Here is a 26,874-nt window from a genome sequence, read left to right on the forward strand (position 1 = left end):
TATTGTTCTCTCTATTTAAAATATTTGTACTATGAGAGTTAATATATGCAAACTACCATGTATTTGAATGTCTTCATTTTGTTATTTTGTTCATATCAACGATGCACTGATTTTATAGAAGTGTCCCTGGGCTTAAGCAATAAACAACTGTGTTAAGAGCTCTTGGTGTCCATAGTTGATGCTGTCGATTCCCTCTTACTTCAGCAGTTAATGAGGAGCATCAGGGGAGCTGCCTCCTTGGTCAGGAATGCTGGCATTTTTGGGGCAATGTGCAGTAAATGTACCCACTCTGATACTGAGAGCAAGGCCTCAAGAAAGGAAAAGACACCAAAGAACCTGCCTGGCTTGTGGCTTTGGAAATTGGTGAAAGGACAGGCTGGAGGAGGAAGGATGAGAGCCTTTGTTGGGAAGAGGGCCTTGTGCACGGGGCCATGGTGGAGGGGGGTTTTAGGGTGCAGGCTGTGCTCTGGGGGCAGTGAGGGCTGGAGGGGAAAAGCTGTAGGCAGGGGAAGGCTTGTCTGAAGTGAGAGGGAAGGGATGGGGCTGGCTTATGGATCAGAAGCTGTTTAGTGCCAGCAGCACTAAGGGAACAAATCCACAAAATAACTGCTGGAAATAGTTACACATGCTCTAAATGCATGCAACAGGAGCTCAGCTGCAGCCTTGGGATTTGCCCAGGATAAACCCCAGCACTATTAGCAGCAGAAATGCATGAAAACAGAACATAGGCAGCAGCAGAAATGCATGAAAACAGAACATAGGCAATACCCTCAGGCACATGGTGTGACCCTTTGGGATGGTGCTGTACAGGGCCAGGAGCTGGACTTGATGACCCTTGTGGGTCCCTTCTAAGCTATTTTGTGGTTCTGTGATTCTGTGATTCCATGATCCCTGCTGCCATCAGCTGCCAGTCACCACAGGCACAGTGTGACAGCTGGGCAAACCCTCACGGAACTGCCTCAGTGGCTGTCCTGGAATCTTTCTGGTTCAGGACAAAGAGGGGAAAGCTGAGCCAGTGGCTGTGACTTTTGGCAGAGCCCAGCCTCAGTGGCCATAGGGATATTGGTGCTTGAGAGCCTGACCAGGATTCTTGTGGGGTGGGAGATGCTCCAAATCACAGAGTCCAAGGAGCTCCAAGAAGAGACAAACTGAGGACACATTTCTGAATCAAGCAAGTTTCCCTACCTTTCTTTGGTAGGGAAACAGGGCAGGTTCATCCCTGGATGGTGGCTGGGATGAAGGCACAGCCAGGGCTCCAGAAACAGGAGGGACCCCACTGAGGCTGTAGCTGTCCCATCAGTGAGTGATCACTGCCATCAACTCCATCCCACCCTTGGGAAAAGACATGGGAATCTTTTCATTTGCTGTTGTGTTGGATTATTGCCCCTGGCTGGATGTCAGGGTCCCACCACAGCACCCCTGTCACCCTCAGCTGGGCAGTGGGGAGAAAACATAACAAAAGGCTTGTGTGTCAGAGTAAGGACAAGGAAAAAACGATCAGCAATTACTGTCATAGGCAAAACAGATTCAGCTTGGGGGAAAATTTGTTTAATTATTTAATCATTCAATTTATTGTTAATCAAATCAGAGTAGGATAATGAGAAATAAAAACTAAATTTTACAACACCTTAACCTCACCCATCCCCTCCTCCCAAGCTTCACTTCAGTCCTGATTTTCTCTCCTTTCTCTTCCAGCTGCAGCTGTGCAAGGTTTTTCCCCATTGTTGCAAATGGGCTGGGCCTTGACCAGCAGCAGGTCCCTCTTGGAGCAACTGGAGTTGGTTCCATCAGGCACTGAGAAATCCTCCAGCAGCTTCTCACAGAACCCAGTCTTGTAACAGCTCCCCACTATTAAAACCTTATCATGCAAACCTAACACAACTGGTAACTTCCTCATCACACAGTGATGCAGTTTTCTACCATGATTCAGCCTGAGTGGAGCAAAGGTTAACTTTTTGTGATTTGAGATCTTCACTGATTCCAGTTCTAGAGCTTCCCACCATGATCACTGGAGAATCCTTGTGTCTGCAGGATGGGGCTACTTCCTCTATCACCTTCTCCAGAATCACTTTTAGGCAGGGATTCTACTACCAGCACCACTCAGCCCAGACCAGTGGGACAGCTCTGGGCATGCCAGTGAGGACCCACCATCCCTGGGGGCCATGGATGCAGTCACACAGCCAGAACATGTTCCCTTATGTGCTATCCATAAGAGGGAGGCAGGAAACAGCACAGCTCTCCACTGGCACATCCCTCACAAAGGTCTTTCTGTGTCAATGACTTCACATAACTTCATCCAGGGCATCTTGGAACCAGACAAACAAAATTACTATCAGTCTGGCTACTCCCCAGATTCATCGAGTGCTCACAAGTTGTTATCTGGTGGCAAGTTGCTGTTTGAGTTTGAAAAATCCCTATTAGTTATTACAAAACTCCAAAGTTTCCCAGCTCAGCGTTTCTAAGTGCTGTTTCCTGTGGCAGTACTGGTTGGTGGGGCTGGCAGAACCCATTGTCTGAAAGCTCAGGCTGTTGTTCCCCAAGCAGGGCAGGATGGACAGGGCAGTCTCCAACTCCCTGAAGTGCTGGAATAGGGCCACATCTCCCCAGTTTTCCACCATCTCCCTGCACAAACCCTGCAGGACTCCACACAGCTCTGGGGATCCTGTTTGGTCAGGAGGGCCCCCAGCTCTCCACGAACCCCCCAGGCTGGTGCCCTGTTCCTGCCCAGGTTTGTTCCCACATGGCTCTGCCATACCTTCTGTTCCTCCCCAGGTTAAGGAACTCAGGGATGGAAATCAGTGTGCAGATGAAGGATGCTTTACATGATCTGGAGATGTTAAAATGAAACACGATAGAAGAACTTGCAGGATACTCAGAGGAAAATTAAAAGTGTTTCTATTGGAGTGTGCCAGAGCAGTGTGCTACCCAGTTTAACTACTTGCAATTCACAGTGTAGAGAAAGCCTCGAGATATGAAGAAATTGAGAATCCTGAAACCAGGCAGTTTATATACTGTATGTGACATGAATCCTGCCATTGTCATCTTACAGTGGAAATTTCATAATGCAAGATCAGAAGAAAATTTTGACTTGCACAAAAAAGAGCTGTTGCTCTCCTAATCGGGAGTAACTTTGGAAAGTGCCTATAAGGGAAAAATAAGTTTTTCCTTCTGCTTCAGCAATTTTACAGTAATAAATTGAGGTGCTTCCTCCAGAAACGTGCACACAGTTACAGATCACCGAACAATCCAGAGACTAAGATTGAAGGGATCCAGCCAAAGCAGGCCATGAGTATTCTGGTCCAGGTCCTGCTCCCTATCCTGGTGCTGTCAGCCTGCCTGAGTGATGTGGTCACTCCATGGACACACACTCTACGGACCAACATGCTGAAGGAAAGCATCAAGCTGCTGGACCAGCTCCAGCAGATGGAGGTAGGGGTGGTTGGTGCTTTACACACTGATGGGAAGGACAGACTGTTTCACCAGGCTTGGAGGGACTGATGCTGAGCCAGAGGAAGGTGATGAGCACAGGGTTCACACTGCTCCTGGGGCCTGGCAGGTGGACAGATGTGTGTCTGTGTGTGTATCACATCAGGATGGATCCATGTTGTCTGGAGCTTGACTGGTCCTCTCCTTTGTATCTTTGTAAAGGTTTCCTGTAACGAGATGAATGTGAGAAATATTTTTGCAGATTATAAGGTAAGAACCCAACCATATAAACCTGATGGGTACTGGGAGGATGCTGGGGTCAGAGGAGAGCACAGGGCAGTGGGAGGCAGGTAGGAAGCCTGGGATCCACACTGTCCTGGTGTGGTGTGGAGGAGCAGGAACCCACTGTGAGCTCCCAGCGCAGGCACTGGGCTGCCCAGCTGGTTTGCACCACTCCTGGTGCCCTGCACAGGTTGCCCTCACCTTCCCACACACATCTCCGCCTCCAGCCAAGGCACCATTGGTGGCTTCTGGCCACCCTGGAGACAGGGAGAGGCCAGAGGATGGGCAGGGATGGGCACCTGTGCTTGGGCAGCAAACAGGTTTTAGCATTTCAGAGAGGAACATCTCCCTTTGCCTTGGCATGCTGTCACCAGCTCAGACACCCACACACACCTATTGCACAGCATCTTGAGCGCTGGGTAGACACAGTATCCCTCTTTAGCCCCTTAGCTGGGGGAAGGCTCTGCAGCTAGCATAAGATTTAATAGCAGATAAGGCCTCTTTCTGCTCTGAAAACTGCTGCCTAAGCCAAGCTCCCCAGTTCCTGTTTTCACAGAAAGCCCATGCCCTCGCTTTGTGCCACACCCGGCGGCATCTGAGGGGTAGAGTGGCCTTCACTGAGGGGCTGGGGCTCAGCATCCTCACGGGATCCTCACACCCCTTCTGCCACAGGGAGCAGCCTGCTAGTGAGAAGAGATGCCTGAGATGCTGCACAGCCCCACACTCACAGCTGCCCATGCTCACAGGAATGGACCAGTCACTTGTTTGAAGATACTGCTCAGGTGCAAGCCAAGACAGAGCAGGCAGCACTGGGAACATCCTCCAGGGAAAAAAGTCAAATAGTTTTTTAATTGCTACCAGCACTTATTAACTCCTCATCTTCCATGTGTCTCTGCTATAGGACTTCTCAAAGCTTCCAATGAAAGCAAACTCTTCCCAGGTGCTTTTGTTATTCCTGTAGCACGTCTGCCTGCTCCAACCAGCTTCACTCCCAGGAAAGCCACAGGGAGCAGCTTCAGAGGGTCCCACATGCACATCTGCAGCAGGAGCATGATGCTCCAGCACAGAGGTGCTTGCTGTTGTGCCACACTGCCACAGCCTCTTCCAGGGGTTGATTCCTCCTCACCAGGAAAGGGATGGGAGCAGAGCCAGGTGTGCACAGATGGAGCTGGGAAGCTTCAGGAAGGCTTTGGCACCTCAAATCATGATTTTCACCTATCCTTTAGAATAGAAATATATTATTTGTAGTGTTTTAATCTGCTGCTAATAAGCCATGACTATACAAAAGTGTTTTTTAAAAAGCCATTTGTCTTTTCCCAGAGAGATAACAATATGGAGATCTTATGCAAAGCTGCCACAATTGCTCGGGAGGGCCAGAGCTGCCACAGGTACCTCGAGGGCGTTTACCACAACTTGCTCAGCCTAGTCTGGGGGAGCAGAGCAGGGCACAAGGTGAGGCACAGCTCTCCCTGCACTGCCCACAGCCCTCAAGCTTCTCTCTTGGTCACCATTTGTGTTTTACTCTCCCAGCAGTGTTAGCAGCCCAACCCAAGCTGCAGAACCCAATCCTGCCCCAGCAAGCTTTTTAATAGCCCCTTTTTCCCATTCCAGAAGCCATGTCCTGCAGCAACAAACAGCACCACCTCACTGAAGAATTTCCTCAAGGAATTACACCAAGTCCTCCAAGATGAGTACAAGAATCAGAAGCCAAAGGACACCTCTTTTGTTTTTAAACTATGATCCTATTTTTCAAATATTATTTATAATAATTCTTTAAATAAATGTATTTTTAGACTAAATGTGCTGGCACTGCATAGGATGTTACATGAGGCAATAGTTAAGGGAGTTCCAAGTTTATGGGAACAAGGGTGGTGTGGCTAGGAATTACCAAACAATCTGTCCTGCTATGGAATTCAGCTCATGCTGACATGAGGAAAACATTTCTAAGCAGAAGGAAAAGCCCAAGAGAAGGCACAGGGGAGAAGCCAGGCCACAAATCAGGCATGCTCCTGAAAGCTGGGAACTCCAAAGTGCATGCTCAACCTGCAAAGGGAGAAGCCAGGTCTAGAGCTATGCAAGCTCTCATTACTTTACTTACAGCCTCTATTATAACATCTATATACATGGCACAGCCCTTTGTGACCCAGGAGTGAAGAGGCCAGGACTGTGCAGGGTTTGGTTCATGCATCAGCTGAGCCACAAGACTCTGGTGAGCTGCAGATCACAGAAAAACTGGTACCTACAGGCTAAGGGACCACAGGCACTGCCAACCAACACGGCTCAAGCAGCCAAGGAAACAGAACTGACCATTTCCAACTACTGCAGGTAAATTCACACCATCTGCACTAGTACAAGGTGTGGCTGGCTTGAGTAACACAGCATACAAAGCCAGGACAGTGTGCAAAGCCTTTCCCCATCTGCTGCCCCTCTCTGCAATGCACACATCAGAAGAGGCAGAGCATGGGCAACGCTGACCATGCAGGGGGCCCAGAAGCTGCTCTTGCAGTGCCCAGGCTCAGCCTAGCAAAGGATGGGTTTAAAGATGGGTTTAAACAGGGGCTCAAGCAGCTCCTCAGGCACATCTCTAGAGCTGCAGCCTCATCCCACTGGTTTTCTCTGTAGTCTTGCAAAGAATCCTCTTTTCTTCTGCCCTGTCCACCTCTTCTGCAAGGTCTTGCTGCCCACTGCCCTGGGGCTTGGCAGCAGTACCCCAACACACCCCAAACTCCCTGCACAAACTCCTCCAGAATGCTGTGCTGCTCAGAGCTGAAGAGGCATCTCACCCATTCTTCCTCAACCAGCTCCTGACATAACTGAGTTAAAATTATATGCTATGTATAATGTATATGTTATTTGGAAAACATGCACACAGGGTGGAATTAAGAATCAAGAATTTTATTTCATGGTATGCTCCAGGGACACAATATTGATATATATATACATATCAATACATCATATAATGAATTAACATTAATAAAAGAAGAAATAGTCAGAAATAAACAGAGTGAAAAACCAATAAACACAAAGACAAATTATGAAAAAACTAGCAGTTTTTCCTTCTATACAAGCCTGGCTAAGCAGAACTGTAGAGAAAGGTAAAAGCTGGACATGTGCAGACAGTGTAATCAGTGAAAGGCACTAAGGACCATTTCCCCTCCTCTTAAAGGAACAAGTTAAATATGAAATAATTCATTTAAACAACATTAAGCAAAAATCTCATTGTTAAGGTCAGTGATCTGGAATAAGGAGAATCTTCTGTTAGCAAGATGCAAAGATGAGCACACACAGTGTATGTTATGTAATATGAGTTTTGATAAATAGTATAGAGCACATACTGACCTGCAACAAGAAAGGCTGTATTAAGCTCTTAGAAGTCCACATAAATCACATCCTTTCCCTATTAAAACACATTATGGGTCCATTAGACATTCACAGATGGGCAGAGCTGTAGAGAGGGCCCATGTGGTAAATCTACAAGCCAAACTCCCTGGTTTTACAAAAAACTTCCCAGAACTTCAACAAAACACACCACTTAACAGGTGAGCCAAACTGATAGGGCACATGGCCATGACAGTGCTCCAAGTTATATAAAGTCCTCTTATAGAGCAAATAATTTGTCCTCCAAGCCTTTGCACAGGAGATAACTGTTTTCTCCAATCTGCCAATTAAAGGTGTGCAAGCAATTACTTACTGTTTTCCCCTGCTTCAAGGCTCACTAAACATGCAGACTACTAAGGTTTTCAGCAGCAGGACTGTTAATTGTAAATCATATGCCTTTACACATTGAGTATTTTAAATATTGAAGTATTTAAAACAGAGTGCCATAGCTCTCAGCAGCATCTTGAAGTGACTGATACCTGTCAGGTAAAAGGATTTTCAATGGTCTTTTTGAAAGCACGGTTCTGGTTTAAATCCCATTAAACCAGATCATTCAATAAATGTTAGCACAAGATGTAACACAAAAAGGAACCAGAAGTCATTCCTGGTTTTGAGAACTTGTACAGGCCACAGCTCTGCATCTATCTGCTTGGACTGAGAAATGAAAGACTTTAAGCAGCATTTAAGCCATCTTCAGTCTGGATTTTTTGATAAGAACTATGTAATAAGAGATAATCCAACTCCATTCAAACATATTTAAAATAAGGCCAGCTCTTCACAGGCATAACCAACTACTGCTTCAATCAAAAAAGTACCTGCAAATTTACCTGTAAATGCTAGGCTAGAAAAAACAAATACCAGTGTTTGTATTTGTATATTGTATGAATTTAGGTGACACTCCCCCCAGTAGAGAGGGCAGCAGGCTCTTCCAGGTCACAATCCTGAAAAAAACAACCCATTAAAAACACCAGGAAAAAGCTTACAACTTGTTTAGAATAGCACTGAACATATCCCTCAGAGCAAAATACATCTTTAAAGACCAGTTTTAACTATTACAGATCTTGTCATAGACCCCAAGATACCTCCAGATTAACCATTGTAACAGGAAGAAAGGTCATTTAATTTCTTTAAGTGCTTCACAGGCACATTCTGGTAAAAGCTAGTATCTACTAGCAAGTACTCAGGACACCTGAAGAGCTGTCTTGTTTTCTGTCACACTGAAGGACTCCATTTCTGTCAGTAATCACAGCTTTTAATTCTCTAGGTAACACTAAGATGAGATCACAGCTCATCTCTTCACCCTGGCACAGCTGCTGCTGAGATACCCACAGCTGATGCCAAGAGTTATGAAAGACATGCAGTCTAAAGGAGATTTTCTCTGTGACACAAAGGGAACATATTAAAGTGGTATGTGTCTATTAGCAGCATAAATATCAAATAAAAAGAGCAGCCAAATAAATGGTTATTAATTATCAGAGACCAAAAATGTTTTCCTCTCACCAGAGCATAGCCAGAGATGCACACAGTACATACAGGAACACAGACAAGCACAGCCATGTCAGGGAATATTGTTCTGGGAAAATTGGGCAATTCATTTTGTTTTACTAAAGGAGAGTCAAATTCATCCTCAGTGTAGGGCAGTGGCCCAGTGCCTTGTAGCTGGGGATGAGGAAATAGAATCATAGTGCTCACAGCCCCATGGCTAACATCAAGTCCTGGTGTTAGAGCAATGCTGGTTAAATCATCTCAGCTGCTCAGATTACAAAACTACCCACGTAAAAATTCCAGCCCTGAAACATAAAAAACCTTCAAAGTAACATAGCCTTAAAAGAAGGAAAAAAGCTCTTTTGCCTTAATATCCATGGTCTCATTCTCCACAGTGCCACCAGATCACAAACAAACTGATAAAGATAAAAGAACCATTAGATACCCTTGATTTCTGCTGCACTAAAAAAGAGCATGGTCCCTTTTCAGAAATCTCAAGACTTTTGTGGTTCATGTTTCTCCTACCTTTTTTCTATTTTCTCTGTACAGCAAGACAGCAAAAGGGGTAAAGGACTGTGTATTCAACACACAACACGATTGGGTTAACAGCCACAGTGAGGAATATTAAATAAAAAGATTTGATGCTCTTAAAGGTTTGCAGCAACTACATTCAAACACAGATCAGTGCAACAGAGAACAACAGTGAAAGCTGCCAGTTATGTGCAAAGCAGGGCATAAGTCAGATTTACCAGCCCTAATTTCAGGTTTTCATTAACTTTGAACTAACACATAAGCACTTAAACACACATCTAGAACCCTGTTTTCTATACATTTCAACAAGGATTACCAACAAGTTTCCCTTCATAACACATTTAATACACAAAATTTCACATCCATCAATCATATATACCAGTTTAATATTATGTTAATATAACATACAATATACAGGCAACTAAGAAAAATACATTTTTAAATAAAAAATTATAGCCATGTCCAAGTGTGCCATCTCTTGAATTCCATATTCTGGCCAAACCTTATACACTCACTGATTTTTACAGGAATTCTGACCAGGTCACACTACTGCAGCAGGGAATCAATAACAGCTCCTGGCTTGGCTGAACGTTTTCTGTTTGGAGAGCAGAAAGAAAAGGGAAAAACAACACCACACACACATCATTATGCTGTCTAGGAAAGACAGGGACCAGCCACATATCACATCAAAACTACATGACATGACTTCTCCATATGCAAAACAGACCAAACAAAAAGCACAAGAAAGCATATGCTGAAATCTCCCCCAACAGCTCTCTCTATTGGTACCAGTGTTTGCACTGGCAACGTGCCAGACTGTGTTAAACTAGACCACTGAATCCAGCAAAATAAAGCAAGGAGCTGGAAGAGGACAGTGCAGCAAAAGAACATCAGAAAATCCCCAGACAAGTCTTTCTGGACAAGATTTAGCCTAGTAAAGAGACCTAAACTTAAGTTCTGTCATACCTGGCAACACTGAACTACACCATGCAAAAATTTTTTCCTTTGCCTTCACATTAAGCAAGTGTTTGAAGACTTGTAGTAAGTTTACATACACAAAGTTAAGCTTTCCCTTGGGTAAATCCCTCATTGCATATAAATAGCCCAGAGTTCTTCACCTTCTACCAGTCTTGGGCCTGGATCTTCCTTTTGAAGTCCTCGGCCTCTCCAGCTTCATCAGAGATTGCCTCAAGCTTTCTTCAGTGTAAGCTAAGTAAACATGGGAAAGGTCCACTTCAAAGGGCTAGAAAAACACCAGAAAACCCGTAAGACAAAATCATCAGAATAATTTTATACGCTCATCAATAGTGCTTTCATGACACTACAATGACTCATTTCTTCAAAAGAAAAGAAAACTGGACAGTTTGGCTCTAAATAGAGTGGCAGTATCAGGTAGGACTTGGGCCTGTACAGTTCAATACATTAATTCAATAGTCACTCACATCTTTCTCTTTTTTATCCAGGACAGGCGTCTGTTTCCTCATATTGTTTCCTGTATATGCAACACACTTCTGTAAGCAGAAAAAAAGGTTTGTTAGTAAAGTCTGCTGTGCACAGTAAAACTGACTGCAGCTTCACCAGTTTCTTTCTGGGCTCATTATAACCCCTCAGAAACTCATACTAACATTAGCTTGTACACAAGCCAGGCAGCCATTCTTACCAGCTGCCACTCTCCTATGTCTTCATTCCAGTGAACGTAGTTCTCAATCATTTCCTACAAAGGAGTCAGGACAGTGAGTGTTAGACTTGCATGCTCTAACCTCCAGGTGCACTTTCCAGAACACATATCCTAAGGTCTGGACAAGCTGCTTGATCCCTTCCAAGTTGTTCCTATCAGGACAGCCATATCCTGTGCAAAAGAAAACCCATTTATACTCTGAAAACTACAGAAGAGAAAAATATCACTCCCAAATTTTATGTACTGGAGAGCCCTCTAAAGCATGGGGTTCCATTATGCCAACACCATCAGGACAGCAGTAAGCAAACAATAATATGGAAAAAATGAAAACTATGAAAAGAATTCCCCTTACTTTTCCCATTAAATGGTGTGCATTACATTTAAGCTCATTGTGAAGTTTCTGTATACTAAAGTCACAAAAACTGTCAAAGATTTAAAAATCCAGTCTTTTTGTTAATATCAGACATTAGCAAGGACAACTTCAAGGTAGTGGAAAAAAAGATGATTTTGAACAGACCCACTGCATGGGCACACAGTGAATATACCAGTTAACTATGTGGTGAATGTAGTTTTCTTATTTTTATAAGCTTTTAGGAAAATATGCTGCAAGAGAACTGAGACTAGCACAGCACAGCCCCTGCCCCAGGCTCAGGTGCTTTGCCTTCACCTGGTAGTCCTGAGGAATGAAGTTGTCTATGATGAGAATCTGAAGGCGAAGCTCCCTGCTCAGCTGCCGAATGTTTTCCAGCAACCCTTCAATCTCTCTCTGATGCTCTTGTTGTAGATCTGCCATCTAAAAACAAACCAGACATTTGAGAGGCATCAGTCTTATCTTAAGACATGGTAGCAGCCTGAAGAGAACAGTCTTTTGTCTGTATGAGTTTTTGGAAAACAAAAGCAAACTCTAGTTATTAGTACCAGAATATCTCTGAACAATAAGCCCTCTGAAACATTTAAGCTCCGAAATGGCTGAAAACAGCATTAAGTTTCCAGTTTCATAATCCCAAAACTGGCCTTCTGCCAATCCAAGCTGCTTCACCTAAGACTAGATGAAGATCATGAGACAAGTTATCTCTGGCAAGGAAAATCTCTGATCCCAAAGACCAAATGCATTTTTTAAGAAACAGGAACTCCAGCTATCAGCCAAAGGACACATTGATCCAGTGACTGAGGATGAGGTAATAAGGGCACCAGCCATAAAGGACAGGCAGTTCAGAGTAAAGAAGCCTTTGGGCTGCAGCAAAGCAGGACACAGGGCTGCCAGTGAGCAACTTGCATTTTACTTCAGAAATAACCAGTGGTTTTCCTTGAAGCTCTCGGTATCTCGGTCTCACACATAACCCTTCTCAGCCTGGCCTGGAGAAAAACTCTACAACATGCTGTTCTAAACTCCAGACTTAGTACTTTTGAATTATGTGAGCCAAATGGGCAGCACAGAAAGACCTTTCTAAACATATGGCATATTTTTCAGCATTAAAAAGCTGATGGCTTACCCTTCCCAGCTCTAGTGCCTCCCCAGATCACTGGCTGAGGATTTTAGATACTAACCTCAGACTTTGCAGCCATAAGCATGGTCCAAACTTTCTTCAGTTTTTTGGTTTTTCCCTGTGCTTCCTCCTGGAGGTTGGTGTACTTCTCCTCAATGTCCAAGCGCTCTTGCTGTGGACATTTAGCACAGACAGGCACACATTAACAATCACAAACTCTGCAACAGTATGAACAAGAGGAAGAACTACTTGAACAAAGAAAGCATTTGCCAAGAGCACAGAGCCCTGGCTGAGCCAGGCTGGCTCAGACCTGCAGGGGTTGCACAGCCAATGAGTGATCTCATTGTGGAGAGGTGGCTTCTGCAGTGCTTCCAGAGCAGAGCCACACCTGGGTAACATAACCTGGTACATCCTGCCACTGCTGTTTGCAGACAGCCACAGCAGATAACCCCACCTCCTTCTCCTCCAGCTCCTTGCGAAGCTGCTCCGCTCTCTTCCTTCGTTCTTCCAGTTCCATGTTTGATTCTTCTAAAAGCTTCTCTTGCTCTTCTGCTTTTGCCAGCAAGTCCACTCCTCCCACAATCACCTTTTTCTCCAGTGCAGACAGTTTCTCCAACAGAGACTGGTGCTCTTGCCTAGACAGATAGGTATGTGTGAGACTTCCTATCCTACTGTGCTCAGCAGGCATCAGGTCCAGCTTGGTTTAGCCCAGACAGCACTCACAGAGCTGGAAAAACTTGTCTTGCTGTCGAGGGTTTAAGTGGGAGTGAGGCAGTGCAAGTGAAAGTAGCGAGTTCCCCAAGCTCCAGCTCTCACCACTTTCTCTCAGAGAAAGTAAAACCAGGTCAGCAGAGAAGTGCCTCCCACTGAAAGTCACCTCTGTGAGGGGCTGCAAGCACCCAGTGACATCACCACGCTACTCAAGGCACCCTTTGACCAAAAGGGCCCTGCCAGCACAGCAATGCCCAGAGGCAACTGCTGAAATAGAGGAGAGTGAACAGAGATCAAGCTAGAGCAGCTGAAGTGCAAACCAGGAATGCTGGCTGCTTCTGGAGCAGTCTATTTGCACAGGGTAGTGTGATCTTAGCAGCTTTTTGGCTTCAGAATAGAGCACCTCTACACACAAAATGACATGCTTGTGACTGTGCTTCAGGAAACCTGGCCTGTTACAGAACAGTGCTGCTGCTTCTCACAGGTCTTGGGAAATTAATTTATATTTCTAGGCTATGTTGCACAACTAAGTAAAGTTAAGAAAAGAAGTGGCAAAAGGATAAAGATTAGTCTTTCCCATATACTCTAAGCTCTCAAAGCAGAATAAGCTCCTCTTTTACTTTGACAATAGCAAGGGATGATGTCCATTTTTGACGAAGTTTGACAGGCATCTTACCATGAATCTCCAGATATTTGTATGATTAAGCAAGGAACAACCCACATGACCACACAAACTGCTCAAAGCATTGTACTCACTGAGCTTTGAGCAAGTCTTTTTCTCTCTTTTCCAGTTCAGCTCTGGCTTTATTTCTTTCTTCTTCTTCCATATCAAGCTTAGTTTCAAGAGCTTTTCTCTCCTCTTCAATCTTTGCTTGCATCTCTACCATCTTATCAGGGGAAACTTTCTTTTTACCTTTGAAAGACAGGGGGAAAACAAATTAGTTCACTGAAAAGTAAAACAACCTGCATATCACAACATTTTTTCCAAATTCAGATCCAGTACTTGCATTTAACAAAAATTTTATTAGGTATCAGCTTCAAAATGGGCAAAACTCAGTCCTTCAAATCCCATTTTAACATTGGCCAGTTGTCAGCAGCTCCTACAGAGCTGTGTAACTATCACTGGAACCTAATATAGAATATAAAACATACAAAGAACACCTGAAGAAGGAACACTGTTTGAAGAGAAGCCAAACCTGGCAACTCTGGTGTTCTAACAATGCAGATCAGACCAGAGGAAGGAAAACACAAGACTGCCTTGACCTACAGCTACAAGAGCTCAGCTACAGAGAGTTACATACTCAAATTTCAAACTAGCATCTCTACCATGCCCCTCATTCACTGCCCTCCTTACAGGCTTACCTGTTCCAAAGTAAGCATGTAGATATTTTTAGGAATGCACTACTATGAAAATAGAGAAATTCAGAACAGCCCTATGAAAACCAGGCAACTGAAGAAACTTCATGATGATATTTGGTCTACGTAACAGTGACTACTCACAGATTCAAAAGTACCATGGTTAGCTCTGACTTAATCAGCTGTGTCTTGACAACAGAACTACTACAGCAACACACCAGGTCCATGTCTTGGAGGGCTACAAAGGGAGTGGCCAGAGCAACTCACTGAACCTACTGACCTCAAGATTTGATCCCAAATACTCCAAATTTGAAACAACGTGTGAGGCTGCTGCTCTTGAAAGCCACTCTTCAAGTCTTGAGCCAACTTTCATTGCAACCCCAGGAGTGCCCAAGGCAGGCGAACATAGAGATCCTGGAGGGTTATGTGGAATGGGAATGCATTTCCTCAAATCCACAAGTCCTAAATATCCATTTATTCACAAGTGAATCCATCATTTTCTTATTTTGCTTTTTCAGACAAAAAACCCCACCTTGTAGAATCCAGCTATACTTTAAACTAACAGGAGCCACTGACTGCCACCTGACTGTTTTCCATAGTGAAATAATGCACATGGTCAGAACATGCCCAAGGAAGCAGTTTAGTAAAGGGTTTTTCCTCCTCCAGCCTTCAAGACACTCAGCTTCATTTATATACATATACATGTATTTTATTTATAATCAGATATGCATTATATACATATACACTCCAGCAAAGTGTACTGTGTAACAGTATGTGTAACATATGTTACTGCATATGTAAACACACATGCACATATTTTTACATCTGCATATGTATTTCTTCATGTGCACAAGAGCTTTAATTAATTTTGTTGCAAGGCAAGGACTTCACCACTACAGCAAGCAACATCTTCATTGCCATCTGCTAAACTTCAGAATCAGATAAGAAGCACTTCTTTTTGGGCTTGTGGTGCAAAAATCTCTCACTAATTAGTCTCTGAGTAAGAAGCTTTCTGGAAGTGCTATACAGAGCTCATTGTATGAGATAAGCCAGATATAGGACACAGCCCTATATATTCTTTAGGAGTATTCTTTAGTTTAGGAGAAAAAGGTAAAGTGAAGCAAGTTGTAAGATCCTTTCACAAGCTTTGCAATTGTAAGGAGGTGAAAATCAATTACACCAACCTGCTTGATCTTGCATTAAGAGGAAGTAGAAAGCAAATCGCAGAGAGGCAGCAAACACATAAAAAGAGGAGAGAAAATGTTATTGCTTTGATAATTTTGGACAAAGATCATCAGCACCAAAACAAACATCAAATTTTTATATTCATGTTTCTAGGGTAGAAGAACATGAGATAATCATAACTAAAAACCCCTCTATTAGAGCAAACACTAATGCATCATGTTATGCTAAAGCAGAGAATGTGTCTGTACTTCAGAGTGCTTTGCAAATCCAGGATAATCTTCAGTTCACTTTTGCATTCTTCTGCCCATTCAATGCAATGCTGGATCTAACCACAACATTAGGAGCCAGCTGCAAGGATCATGATGTAAGAAAATAGGGTGGATTTCTCCTTCAATTAACAAACTTAATGTTTCCCACACTCAATAGAGCCAATTATGTTATATTACCTGTAAAATATTAGCATCCAGAATACATGTTAAAAGTTTTAACCAAGATTTCCAAACTAATTCTTTGCAAGATACAAGATGGTTGCACACAGGGAGTCTCAACACAAGATTTCTCCATTTAATTACACAGGGGATTAGTAGGTTAATCTGCAGTAACTGGTGCTTCCATAGAGGTATAGAGCCACTTTTGGTTATTCAAGCAAGTGCAACAAAAAAGGCAGGACAGGAAAGGGATAATGAAAGACACCACATGCAGAAGGGTCACACTAGAGGACAGTTAATATCCCAAACCACAAAAAGCTACACTTATCCCAATTGCCAAAAGCCCAGCACAACCTCTCCAACGAAACTGTCTCCAAACCTGCAGGAGATGGACTCATCCACCTGCTGACACATCAGCAGTTTGCTATTAACTGTCCTCATCCAAATAAAACACACAGGTTCCAAGCATGCTTTAAAGAAGCAGGATTGGAGCAATCAAATTCCCAGGCTACTGTCATATGACCCACCAAAGGTCTCCCCTGGGCTGTGCTCCTTCTAACCCTGCTACCACCCTTCTCTGAGCTGAGGCTTTCCACTAACATCACTAGTGTAAAAGTGAGTAAACTACACAGCAACTTCCCAGGGTCTCTCCACACAGGGAGAATAGTGGAGTGCTTCTGTACAGGATAAAAACAACACCAGGTGAAGTCCTCACAAGCTGAGTCCCAAGATGCAATTTGTTTCCTCAGTCCTCACTGATTGTAGGATTCTTACAGGCACAGTGACCTTTCTAACCAGAAACTGCCCAGACTTTCCTCATACTGTATCAAAATCTGGACCTCTTGTTCCTCTGAACTAAGTCCCACATAGATCAAGAATTTTGTATCATGGGGCACTTAAACCACAACCACCAAGGTCATTTTTTAAAGTATCTGCAAAAATAAAGCAAATCAACAAAGCATTGCCACATTTTCTTTGCTAGTATAAGCCTCATGCTGTTTGACTGTTCTCCAAAACTAATTCTGAGAAGGCAGAATATAGATATATTCTATAATATAGAATACGTATCTAGCTGTCATTTTATGAACTCATATTGCAGCAACTCCCATTAAAAAGTCAGCTCAGTTTTTGACCCTATATTTTAAAAGGTGCATTTAACACAAGCTGTAAACTTGATTTTTTTAACCTATTACTTCTCAATTACTTTTAAATCTTGCTCAAGCAGCCTAGTACATTGTTTCCTATTCTCTCACATATCTGGCTAACAATGTGAATACTGAATAACTGTTTCAAACATGGAAGCAGCAAAGGAAAGGCATGCTTTAGCAGTTACAGCTTGAGGTTTATCTTTCCAATAGACAAAGCAGGGAAGAGTGCAACATTGCAAAATGGAGTGTGCAGATTATGGAAAGGCCAAAGCTTAAAGGACTTAAGAGCTCCCACTCACTAGTGAAGGACTTATCCAGAGGTTTCTCTATGACAGAGCATGTAGAGTCTGAACTACTGCTGCTGCTACTGCCTGGAAAACAGGAATGCGTCCCACAGAAAAACCCAGAGAGGAAGAAACATGCAGATGGGAAGTTAGTTCTAAACGAAAGAAACCCAGGAGAGCCTGTAACCCTAGTTCAAAAAAGCACAAGTTCCCATTAGGAAGCACTTGCTAGGATCCCTCCCAGACTCAGCATGCAAAGCCACCATTTCCCAGCACAAACTGCATGCTCAGAAAGACATTTCAGTTAAAACCCATCTTAACCAGACTACAGCTTAAAACCATATGCCAAAGCAGCTTCCATTTCAAGCGACAACAGCAGAAAACACCAGATCATAGTGGAGAAGGCTGTGGATCTCTGCCATAGCAGAGTGACCACGAATCCTTTTCAGTCTTATGCACATGGCAATGTGCGCTTCTCAGTCTGGAAGGCAGGAACAGCTTACGCAGCAACAGTCAGTGTGTACTCCTGTGAAGCAGCTCCCTTAGGGAATTTAACTAGAGTAGGTTGTTTGGGAGTTGAATTAGTCAGTTATTCACCCTCTATTCCTTCCAAGCAGCACTTTGAGGGTGGTTTCCCCTTGGGAGGAGATTTGGGCAGGACATTTGGAGACAGTGGTCAAACTTTCCACTTCTAGAAATAACCAAAAGGTGAAAAATGAACTTGTTACAACTAACACCAAAGGCACAGCAAAAATAATTTATGACTACTTGGACAGACACCAAAATGAAGAGAGTACACCTAAAAACAGGAATGCTTTAACAGGAATTTTTTTCAACAGATGTGGGTGCTTCAGGAGAGGAAGGCAGTTTGAATGTCAAAGTAAGTTTACTAGAGAAGCTGGAAGTTGGGATGTAGGGCTTGATTTCTCTGCTATCCACGAGGAATTACCAGCAGGGTTCTAGGAGAACAGCAAGCTCCCAAGAAGCCACAGCATCCCATAGTACACACTGACCTGCAGTTCCAGGTTCAGCAATGTTCCCTGGAGTTTAGATGATACACAGCAGCTTAACACTGATGTGGGACAAAGGAAACTTCACCATGGTATTTTCAGACTGCTCCCAAAAAAAGTATGTGCAGCTCCCATTAAGCTTTTCAACTAGCACAAAGACACCCAAAAGTCAAGTTTTCCATTTATCAATATAAAATAGGACACCAGAAAAGTCATGAAGATCCACAAGATAGATGAATCCTTTGCCTAAACCACAGCCAGAATTCCCCTCCAATCATACCCATGGCTATAAAAACCACACTTGCCTACAAATGATCTTTGGTGTTTTCTTCCTCCCACCTCTGTGAGCAGGGGAAGTTCCACACCACCAGTCACAAGCCATACGCAGCCACCTTGCGGCACCCAGGGAGCCATCACAAAGGATGATGTCATGACAAGCACAGCTACCCAAGTGGAAGCAGGTACTACATAGGTTTGGAGCTGTCCATCTACAGAGACAGCACCAAAGGGCTTTGTTTCTAGAAGAGGCATGATAATTGCAGCGGCATAGGGCAGTTCTACAACTCCTCTTGTTCCTGCCTGGCTCTGACTACACTCCCTACACCAGCTTGGGGTAAGAGGAGACTGGTGGCACTGACAGGAATCTCTACTGCCTTACCCCGCCGTTTCTTCCGCTTCTCTTCTCCAATCTCCCCATCTTCATCCTCCTCTTCAGAATCGCTGGTTTCAGAACCAGAAATCTCCTCTCCTAGAAGAGAAGGGTGTGCTTTTATCAAAAGTGTTCCTTCACCTCAAATAAGCTTGTTACTCTGACAGCAGCATTTGTCCAAACAGAAGTACGTGATATCAGCTTATGGGTACTTGCAGAAGTCCTTAACTGTTGAACGAGCAGACAGCCTCCCATGGCTCAGGAAACTTAAGGACAATCAAGATAAGCAACTGAATGCTGGGATGTCAGTGTATATGCATTAAGATTGCTTTTTATGCAAAATAGAGTATATTTGCACAGCTGAAGCTATGAAGTTTTCTTAGCAGGAATCCACCATACCTTCTCTTTCATCTCACACTTCTATCTCAGATGCAATTAAAAAAAAGAAGCATTACTGACCATTTCCTGCTTCTCCTGAATGGGGCAGACAACGAACAGCAAGTCATGCTGGAGTTACTGCTACAGCTCTTTTGTGCTGTATCTCTGGAGAGATATGTTGTGACATCTGGTCACTGTTAAGCAAGAATCCCTCTAGCAGGGTCACTCCATGTTGACAGACTAACAAGAGACACAAGGCTAGAATGTTACATGGCTTAAAGCTTCTTGTTGCTTTACAGTTCCAGTTCCACAAATTTGGTTTGATTTTCCTCCTGATAAACACGTTCCTCCTCCCCAGTCAGAGAAGTGACCTGTTGTTACAGTTCAGTTTGATTCCTTACACCATGTCAGTCGAGTCCAGAGCCTCCGTGCTTGCTAGGGAAACCCGGGCACACTGATCTCAGCCCAGAGGCCACCATTCACCCTAGTGTCAAGTGCCACCTAGTGGGGAAGCCGGGCCCCCATGAGCAGCCTTAGACACCTCTTCTGCCATCCAGCAGGGCAAACAAAACCAGAACACTGACCTGCACCAGCGGCCAACCTTATGTGATACATATTCAAGTAGAAAAGAATGTTCCCATTCAAACAGAACAAGCATTGTGCAGAGAGGAACAGAAGGGGGAAGGAGATTCTCACCTTCTTCCAGTTTTCTCTTAAGCTCTTCAATTTCTTTCTGGAACTGGCGGAGCATAGCATCCTTGGGATCCTCATTAATCCTGGCCTTGTTCTTTATGTTCTTGGCTCTGTTTGCATACCTGAGAGTGCTGATGGTCTCATCATAGTTGTAGTCTGCTGGTCCGATGTTTGCACACTGTGACACATTGGAGGACAATGTCAGAGCTAATCACAAAGCACTGCAGGAACCCAACCCCAGCTCTGACAGTCTCATACTGCTACTCTTTCTCAAGCTTTCCTGCTGCTTGTACACTGAAGACACTTTAAACTACCCAAGCACGGGTTCTGTTTGATCTCACAAACTTATGTATATGTGTACATACACAGTACGTATGTGTGCTGTGTTTAGAACCTCATTTATACAGAGGCAAAGAGATAGAAAGAGCTGCACACAGAAGGTTCTCTAAGCTGCAAACAGCTTAGGATTAGTGAGGTAAATGCCAGGCTGTTCAAGTCACTGTGCTATCCCTGAAAAAATGCAGCCCAATAGCAGGCACTGGAAAGGGCATCCCTTAGCTTACCATCATGGTTTTGGAGTTGCCCCCCAGGGAGTCCTGAAGCAGCCGTGTGAGTTTGGAGTTACGGTAGGGCACATGGGTGCTCTTGCCATCCACCAGTGCAGAGATAACATTGCCCAGTGTGGAGAGAGAGAGGTTGATCTTAGTGGCTTCCTTCAGTCTCTGCCCTGTGGCTCCAGTTTTTGTCTGTCTTTCAGAACCCTGCAAAGGGAACATGAAGCAGGAGTTAAAACAGATCCTCTAACACATCTCCCTCCAGACAGAATCAGCTACATGTGAATTCTTGCTAGCAGCCATGTCACTAACCACTTCATCCATTATTAGAGAACCTGGCTGAATATCTCAGACGTTGTTAAAGAGACAAACCAAACAGGGCTTAAACAGAAGCTTTTGGTGCCAGCAACTCCTGGGTTGCTTAAAGCAATGCAGCTGGGAAAACGGAGATTTTCATCCCCATGAACAAAAACATTATGGGAAGTCAAGTCAGAAGTTAAAAGGCACCCCAGCTGGAGCTGCCAACTACCAGCTACAGCCCTTGTTATCAGCAGAACAAGAGTAAACAGCAACACTGCAATTATTTTAAAGAGTTTCATAGAGCATCCTATACACACATCATGTAAATAAGTTAAAATGCATTTAAATAAGTTGAATATCTTCAGTATCACTTTTTCTGCATTTTCTCCAAGGAAAGGTACCTCAGTGTAAATCTTGAGCTAAAGCCATGTTTTACCAGCACAACTACATTGGTTCAAAATGTGACACTCAGGGAAGGAACCTGCAAGTGATGAACAACATGGTCACAACCCTCTGGAAAAACCTCAACAACCCAAACCACGTGTCTTGCCAAAGACCTGGCTGGTACTACTTACAGCAAGGTCAACGAGGTGCAGCTTGCCCATGCGCACATGCATGTTGCCATCGACCCCCTTCTCACTGCACTCAATGGTGATGGTGAAGATGGCGTGAGAGCGAGAGCTGTGCTCGTTCATGTTTGTGGCACCAACAGAACCTTTTAGTAGAGAAAAAAGCAGTGATGTCCTCAGAAATAAACACATCTTCCTCTAACTTTTCCTCTCAGAGGAGACTCATCCCCACCTCTTTACCCAACCCTATATTCCAGAAGATGGCAGAAGATGCTCAGACTCAGCAGCAAAGTCTATTCTTGGGCACTGAAGTTGCAGTACACTTCCAGCCTGGACTAGTAGAAGGTCCTGCAGCCTGCTATAGCTCTAAGCCAACCACAAACTCCCAAGGCCAGCAACTGTCCTTGTCTGTTTAAGGATCAGTAGCTTAAGGTGTTCACAGCAGATCCCTGAAAACAGTTGCATTTTGGGAAATAAGAACACAGCAATCCATGCCAAGGGCAGCAGGAGCCAGAACTTTAAGTCATTAAATAATCTGAGCTTAACTAAGAAGTCCTCCAAAACACAAACTACCTCCCACTTGCAGCACGGGGCTGATGTTCATCCTGATCAGAACTGAAGCGGAAAAAAGACCAAGAGACACACAAGCAGTTCTGACAGCACTGCATCCTCCCTTTGCTGATTCCCCACTGGCACTGGCTGATGTGGGAACACAGCCTTCTTTACCTGCCCCTGCACAAAAGGGGCTTGGGAGGAGATATCCTTTTTGTTCCGTTCAGCCAAATGCTGTTCCCAGCAACAGGACTAGGATCTCCTACTGTGCTCTGGCAACCAGACCTCAACTCTGAGCTATAATCCTGCCCACAGCAAGGCTACGTACGGTTCTTGTGGCCCAGGGTCATGATTCTGTCCATATCATCTGCATTGTTTACAACATAAGCTGAAAGGTCTTTGATATAAACTCCCACATCAGGTCTCTCTTTCACCTAAGAGAGAAATAGTTCAAACTGAGCATCCCTAGGAGATCCCCAGCAGCAATTCTAGCGATACTGTAACAGTATAGTGGTTTGCTCATCCATTTTCTGACTTGCACATAAAACATTCCACTTGGAATCTGAGCAGATAAGGAATAAAGACTCATGAATGACAATATGCTACTGTTTTCCTTTCAGGAAAATACATGATTGTAAATCCCAGTCTCCAATTCCCAGGACTGCTGAGGGGCCTTTGGGGTAGAACTGCAGGTACAAAACTGCTTCAGGTGGAACAGCCAGTTTGTGCAACTGACCAAGTGGAAGAGATTCAAAGAAGCCAGCAGTGACATCCATCTATTGCATTGCAAAGGAAAGAGGACTGCTGAGGAGCAGCCAAACTTCCCACTTCCCCTCAAGTCCTTCTCTGATCTATAAAACAGAATATTGCTCTGATTCAAACCAAGCACCACATTCAGAAGAGGAGGCTCACCTCTAACCTCTGTGTTTGGTCCTTTCCCAGTAGGTCCCGCACTTCCTCATTGTAAATTTCCAGGTAAGAGACACGAACTAAAAACCTGCAGATGAACAGCTGGGTAGTTCACTTAGCAAAACATTTGCTGAAGTCCCACAAACACAATCACAGATTGCAAAGAAAACAGTGAAATACCAACACAGTCCTGCTGCCCCTCAAGAACTGCCTAAGTGGGAGCCTTTCATCTTGGGAGAAATACCATTTCTGCTGTCATTGTCAAGGTCAGGCTCCTGCTACACATGGACTCATAAAAAAAAAAAAAGCTGTCAAGGGAAGGCATTTACCTTGTATCCCCCTCTGCCTTGGCAATATGACCAAATATATGGGCAAAGGAATTTGGAATGATGCCTCTGAGCTCAGGAACTGCTCGGACCCCTTCCATGGTGAAGGTTTTGCCTGTTCCAGTCTGCCCATATGCAAAAATAGTACCTGAAGGATAAGATAAAAGAACAAACTCTAAGAAGGTGAGTCTTCTCTAAACTCTAACTGCAGTTTTACTTCATCCCTTCTTAGCCTGATAGCACCAAACACCTCTATTTTTATGGAGTTAAAATTTTCCACCCACTCCAGTAGCTACTGAAGTACAAGGCTGGAGCAACAGAAATGCTGGGCAAACACAGCAAACAGGACATACCTGCTGCTTAATCCAGCCTGCAAAATGTCTAATAAAAAGTCAGCTGGTTTTAAAAGTGCAGAGTAACTAAGGCATGGACTGCTAGTACACTCCAGTTCCACTTACAAACAGTGCAGGCAAACCCAGTTAATAACATGGCCAATTAGGAACACATGAGTATACACCAACAGCAAACCCAACTACTCCTAATTATTAGACCACAGCAGAAATGGTGTGAGGCTTCAACAGCAGAGCCACAGCAAAACCCCAGCTCTAAACATGCAGATACACCTACAATTTGGACTAAAGAATCAGCCTGTACAGGAAGGCATCCAGAAACATTACTTAAATTCCAGACTCTGGAACTCCAAAAATACCCCAGTTCTTATATTTAGCCTAGCATTGCTGAAAACTCAAGTTTTTGTTATCAAGCCACTGACATTACAGATTGGAAAAATTGAATAGAATATTTCAGCTGGAAGGGACCTACAATGATCATCTAATCCAACTGCCCAAGCAATTCAGTGGTGACTGAAAATTAAAGAATGTTGTTTAAGAGCACTGTCCAAATGCCTCTTAAAATTCCAACTTGGGGCATCAATCACCTCTCTAGAAAGCCTGTTCCAGTGTCTCAGTAAAGAAATGCTTCCTAGTGTCCAGCCTAAATCTCCCCAGGCACAGCCTTAAATCATTAATTTTCAAACCATTAATTTTAATCAGCTGAAACCAGTGTCTGTTAGCACAAGAAATTATCAGACATTTTACAAACAAAAATTTTGTAAATTGTTGTTGTTTGTGGTATATTGTTATGGAAAGCAGTAATCAGCTTTCCTTTATATATTACATTTCCATGCATAACACACACAAATCATGGCCATGCTCTTCCCAGCTACAAGAAGCAACATACTATCTGTGGGAAAGGGCAGATGTGTTTAAGTAGTCATCTCAGTTGAAAATAGTAAAGTTCAGAGGAAAAAATGCAGCAGCTCTGTGCAGAAGTCTGGTATGCATACCTAGTGACAGCCTGGTGTTGCAGCTCCTGGGTACTGAAATTGTACAGCGAGGAGCCGCTGAGAATTCTAATAATGACATAAGTGCATATCTCTTGCAAAACAAAGATAAAGGATAAAAACATGCAGCTAACTGACCTCAGTGGAGTCTTCTTCATCTCCCACTGTTAATGACAGTAGTGAGTACAATCACAGCACTCAGAACAGCAAGTACCTTCAGGCTATTTTCAGTTAGAGGCTACAACAGAAATTATCTGGGGCTACAGCCCTCAGAAGGTGAAACTCGCTAAAACAAGATCAGCAGGAACTATAACAAAGAATAGGAGACAGGATGGGATCCTTCCCTTACAAGGGACTTACCATTGTATCCCTCTAAGACAGAATCTATAATAGGTCTTGCTGTTAAATTATAGACATCCAGCTGTTTACTCTCCGGTCCAAACACTGTGTCAAATGTGAACGTCTTAGGAGGCTCATTGGATGAGTCTGTTTTATGAACAGTTATAGTTCCCCTCATCTCATCCACATTCACTGACATTTTGTAGCCCGTAGCTTTCTCACGGTCATTGAGAGGCCGGCAGCGAACAACCACCTTGACATTGTCACAGCTTTCCGGCTTGTCCAGCTTCTCAGGCTTGTTAATCTATAATTATTTTTTAAAAAAATACACAGGCTGTAACATACAAGCACAGAAAGTTTTGGAGTGCAAAAACCAAATTCCACCCCCTGCCATAGGCAGAAACACCTTCCACTAGACCAGGTTATTACAGCCTGGCCTTAAACACTTCCAGGAACCAGACAACTACAGCTGCTCTGGCCAGCCTATGCCAAGGTCTCACCACCCTCACAGGGAAGAAATTCTTCCTAATATCCAATCTAGCCCTGCTGTCTCCCACTATACAACTACTGTGTGTTTAAGCTCAAACACTGTTGAATCAGCCTGGGCAGCTATATCTCCACAGGACTGTGAACTTTGGGACTTAAAACCAGGACTGACTTATAATTAAAGCTGAGAGAGTAACACACTCATTTAGGCAATGTTTCTGTTTCTGTTTGCCAACATAGAAACTGAATGAGTAAACCTTGAGCATTTCACATTCAACATAATCTAAGAATTTTTTCAAGAAACAATTTCACCTTGCAGTCTGCAGCAAGTTTGCTGGAATTCGGTGCAGTTATGACATTCTTTTTCAGTAACACTGACTAGACACTCTCAAAACTCACAGAACACACAATCAGATACCAGGGAGTGCTGGCTGAAGGGAATTAATTTTAATTACAACCCTCAGTGTACATGCTTAAGTTTAATTATTTAGAAAACCTGAATGTTGTATTATAAAACTTCACATTCATTCTCTTTCATGTAGTTACCAAAACAAATCTTGAAGCACGGCTAATGAATACAGTTAAGCCAGAGACACTCCCCTGGGCTAGAGGTGCTGCAGCTAAGCGTTTAACTACTCCAAGAGCAGCTATATTGGATGTCATTCCGAAACAAACCCCGTTTCCAAGCGCTTCTCGCTCCAGCTGCCACCTACCCCGATTCCTCTCAGGCCTCAGCACTGGCTTTTGCCATTCTGCTGAACGCAGATAGCGGTTCAACCCCACCTGGGTGGGGGAGGGACGGCACACAAGGCGCCAGCCAAAATCAGGAGCAGGATTCGGGTGTCTCCACGAACCACTCGAGATATGGGACGAGACCCTCCGGGGCGGCCGGACCTCCATCCCCCGCTCCTGCGGGGCCTCGGGCCGCCCGCAGCCCCTCCTCACCCCCGCCCCGTTCGGCCTGCCAGGCACCGCTCGCCCTGCAGCTCCTGCGCGCACATGGGAACGGGAGCGACAGGGTCTGCGAACCTCGGGCGCGGCGGGCAGAGGTGTGCACTGACCGGATGGCCCCGGCGGCCCCACCCCGCGTCCCCCCCGAGTCTCACCGGCATGGCGCTAGCGATGGCGGCGACAGCAGCCCGGGCCAGGCGGTGGCACCGAGGAACAATAACAGCTCTGCGCCTGCGCCCGCCCCACCCCACGGCCAACCCCCGCGCACTGCGGCCGCCGCGCAGTCAATGGCGGGCGGGGGAAGGCGGGGCCGAAGAGAGCCCAGCCAATGGCGGCGGCGGGGAGGGCGGCGGTGGGCGGGGCTTCGCGTCACCACGGGAACGGCGGGGCGGGCGGGGCGTCCCGGACACAGCCCTCAGGGGGTCTGAGGGGTTGAG

General features: G+C 44.5%; 1 protein-coding gene and 1 long non-coding RNA gene across 8 annotated transcripts; both read right to left on the minus strand.

Annotated features, from left to right (window-relative positions):
* Positions 1-1,526: 1,526 nt before the first annotated feature.
* On the minus strand, positions 1,527-4,930 carry LOC117245096. The gene is made up of 2 exons (XR_004499315.1): positions 4,835-4,930; positions 1,527-3,653 (listed from the first exon to the last, which is right to left on the minus strand). It is a non-coding gene; the product is annotated as an uncharacterized LOC117245096 (long non-coding RNA).
* A 1,652-nt stretch (positions 4,931-6,582) lies between these two features.
* KIF3A (kinesin family member 3A) lies at positions 6,583-26,685 on the minus strand. 7 transcript variants are annotated; one of them, XR_002002253.2, is made up of 19 exons: positions 26,593-26,685; positions 25,022-25,304; positions 23,323-23,467; positions 22,997-23,081; positions 22,413-22,518; positions 21,539-21,678; positions 20,673-20,870; positions 20,113-20,287; positions 19,048-19,137; positions 17,395-17,466; positions 15,519-15,527; positions 13,735-13,891; positions 12,722-12,902; positions 12,329-12,439; positions 11,448-11,573; positions 10,763-10,816; positions 10,545-10,613; positions 10,158-10,345; positions 6,583-9,697 (listed from the first exon to the last, which is right to left on the minus strand). XR_002002253.2 is itself a non-coding variant. In XM_015642026.3 (19 exons), the coding sequence occupies exons 1-19, from the start codon at positions 26,596-26,598 to the stop codon at positions 9,649-9,651; spliced, it is 2,181 nt and encodes a 726-aa protein (XP_015497512.1). In that variant the 5' UTR covers positions 26,599-26,685; the 3' UTR covers positions 6,583-9,648. The 7 variants fall into 7 exon arrangements, 6 of the variants coding, with proteins under 6 accessions (XP_015497512.1, XP_015497513.1, XP_033373509.1 ...); XM_015642026.3 differs by having other exon boundaries at positions 10,221-10,345; XM_015642027.3 differs by lacking the exon at positions 17,395-17,466 and having other exon boundaries at positions 10,221-10,345.
* Positions 26,686-26,874: the final 189 nt, after the last annotated feature.

The sequence above is a fragment of the Parus major genome, chromosome 13 (genome assembly GCF_001522545.3).
Source record: "Parus major isolate Abel chromosome 13, Parus_major1.1, whole genome shotgun sequence".
In the NCBI taxonomy this organism is placed as follows: Eukaryota; Metazoa; Chordata; class Aves; order Passeriformes; family Paridae; genus Parus; species Parus major.

Bases quoted from the DNA above. Each gene is read 5' to 3' on its own strand.
- KIF3A (XM_015642026.3), bottom strand. The intron at 21,679-22,412 runs GTACGTAGCCTT...CTCTACTAAAAG, and splicing joins GACCCTGGGCCACAAGAACC to GTTCTGTTGGTGCCACAAAC. The intron at 20,288-20,672 runs GTAAGCTAAGGG...AATGTGTCACAG, and splicing joins GCAACTCCAAAACCATGATG to TGTGCAAACATCGGACCAGC.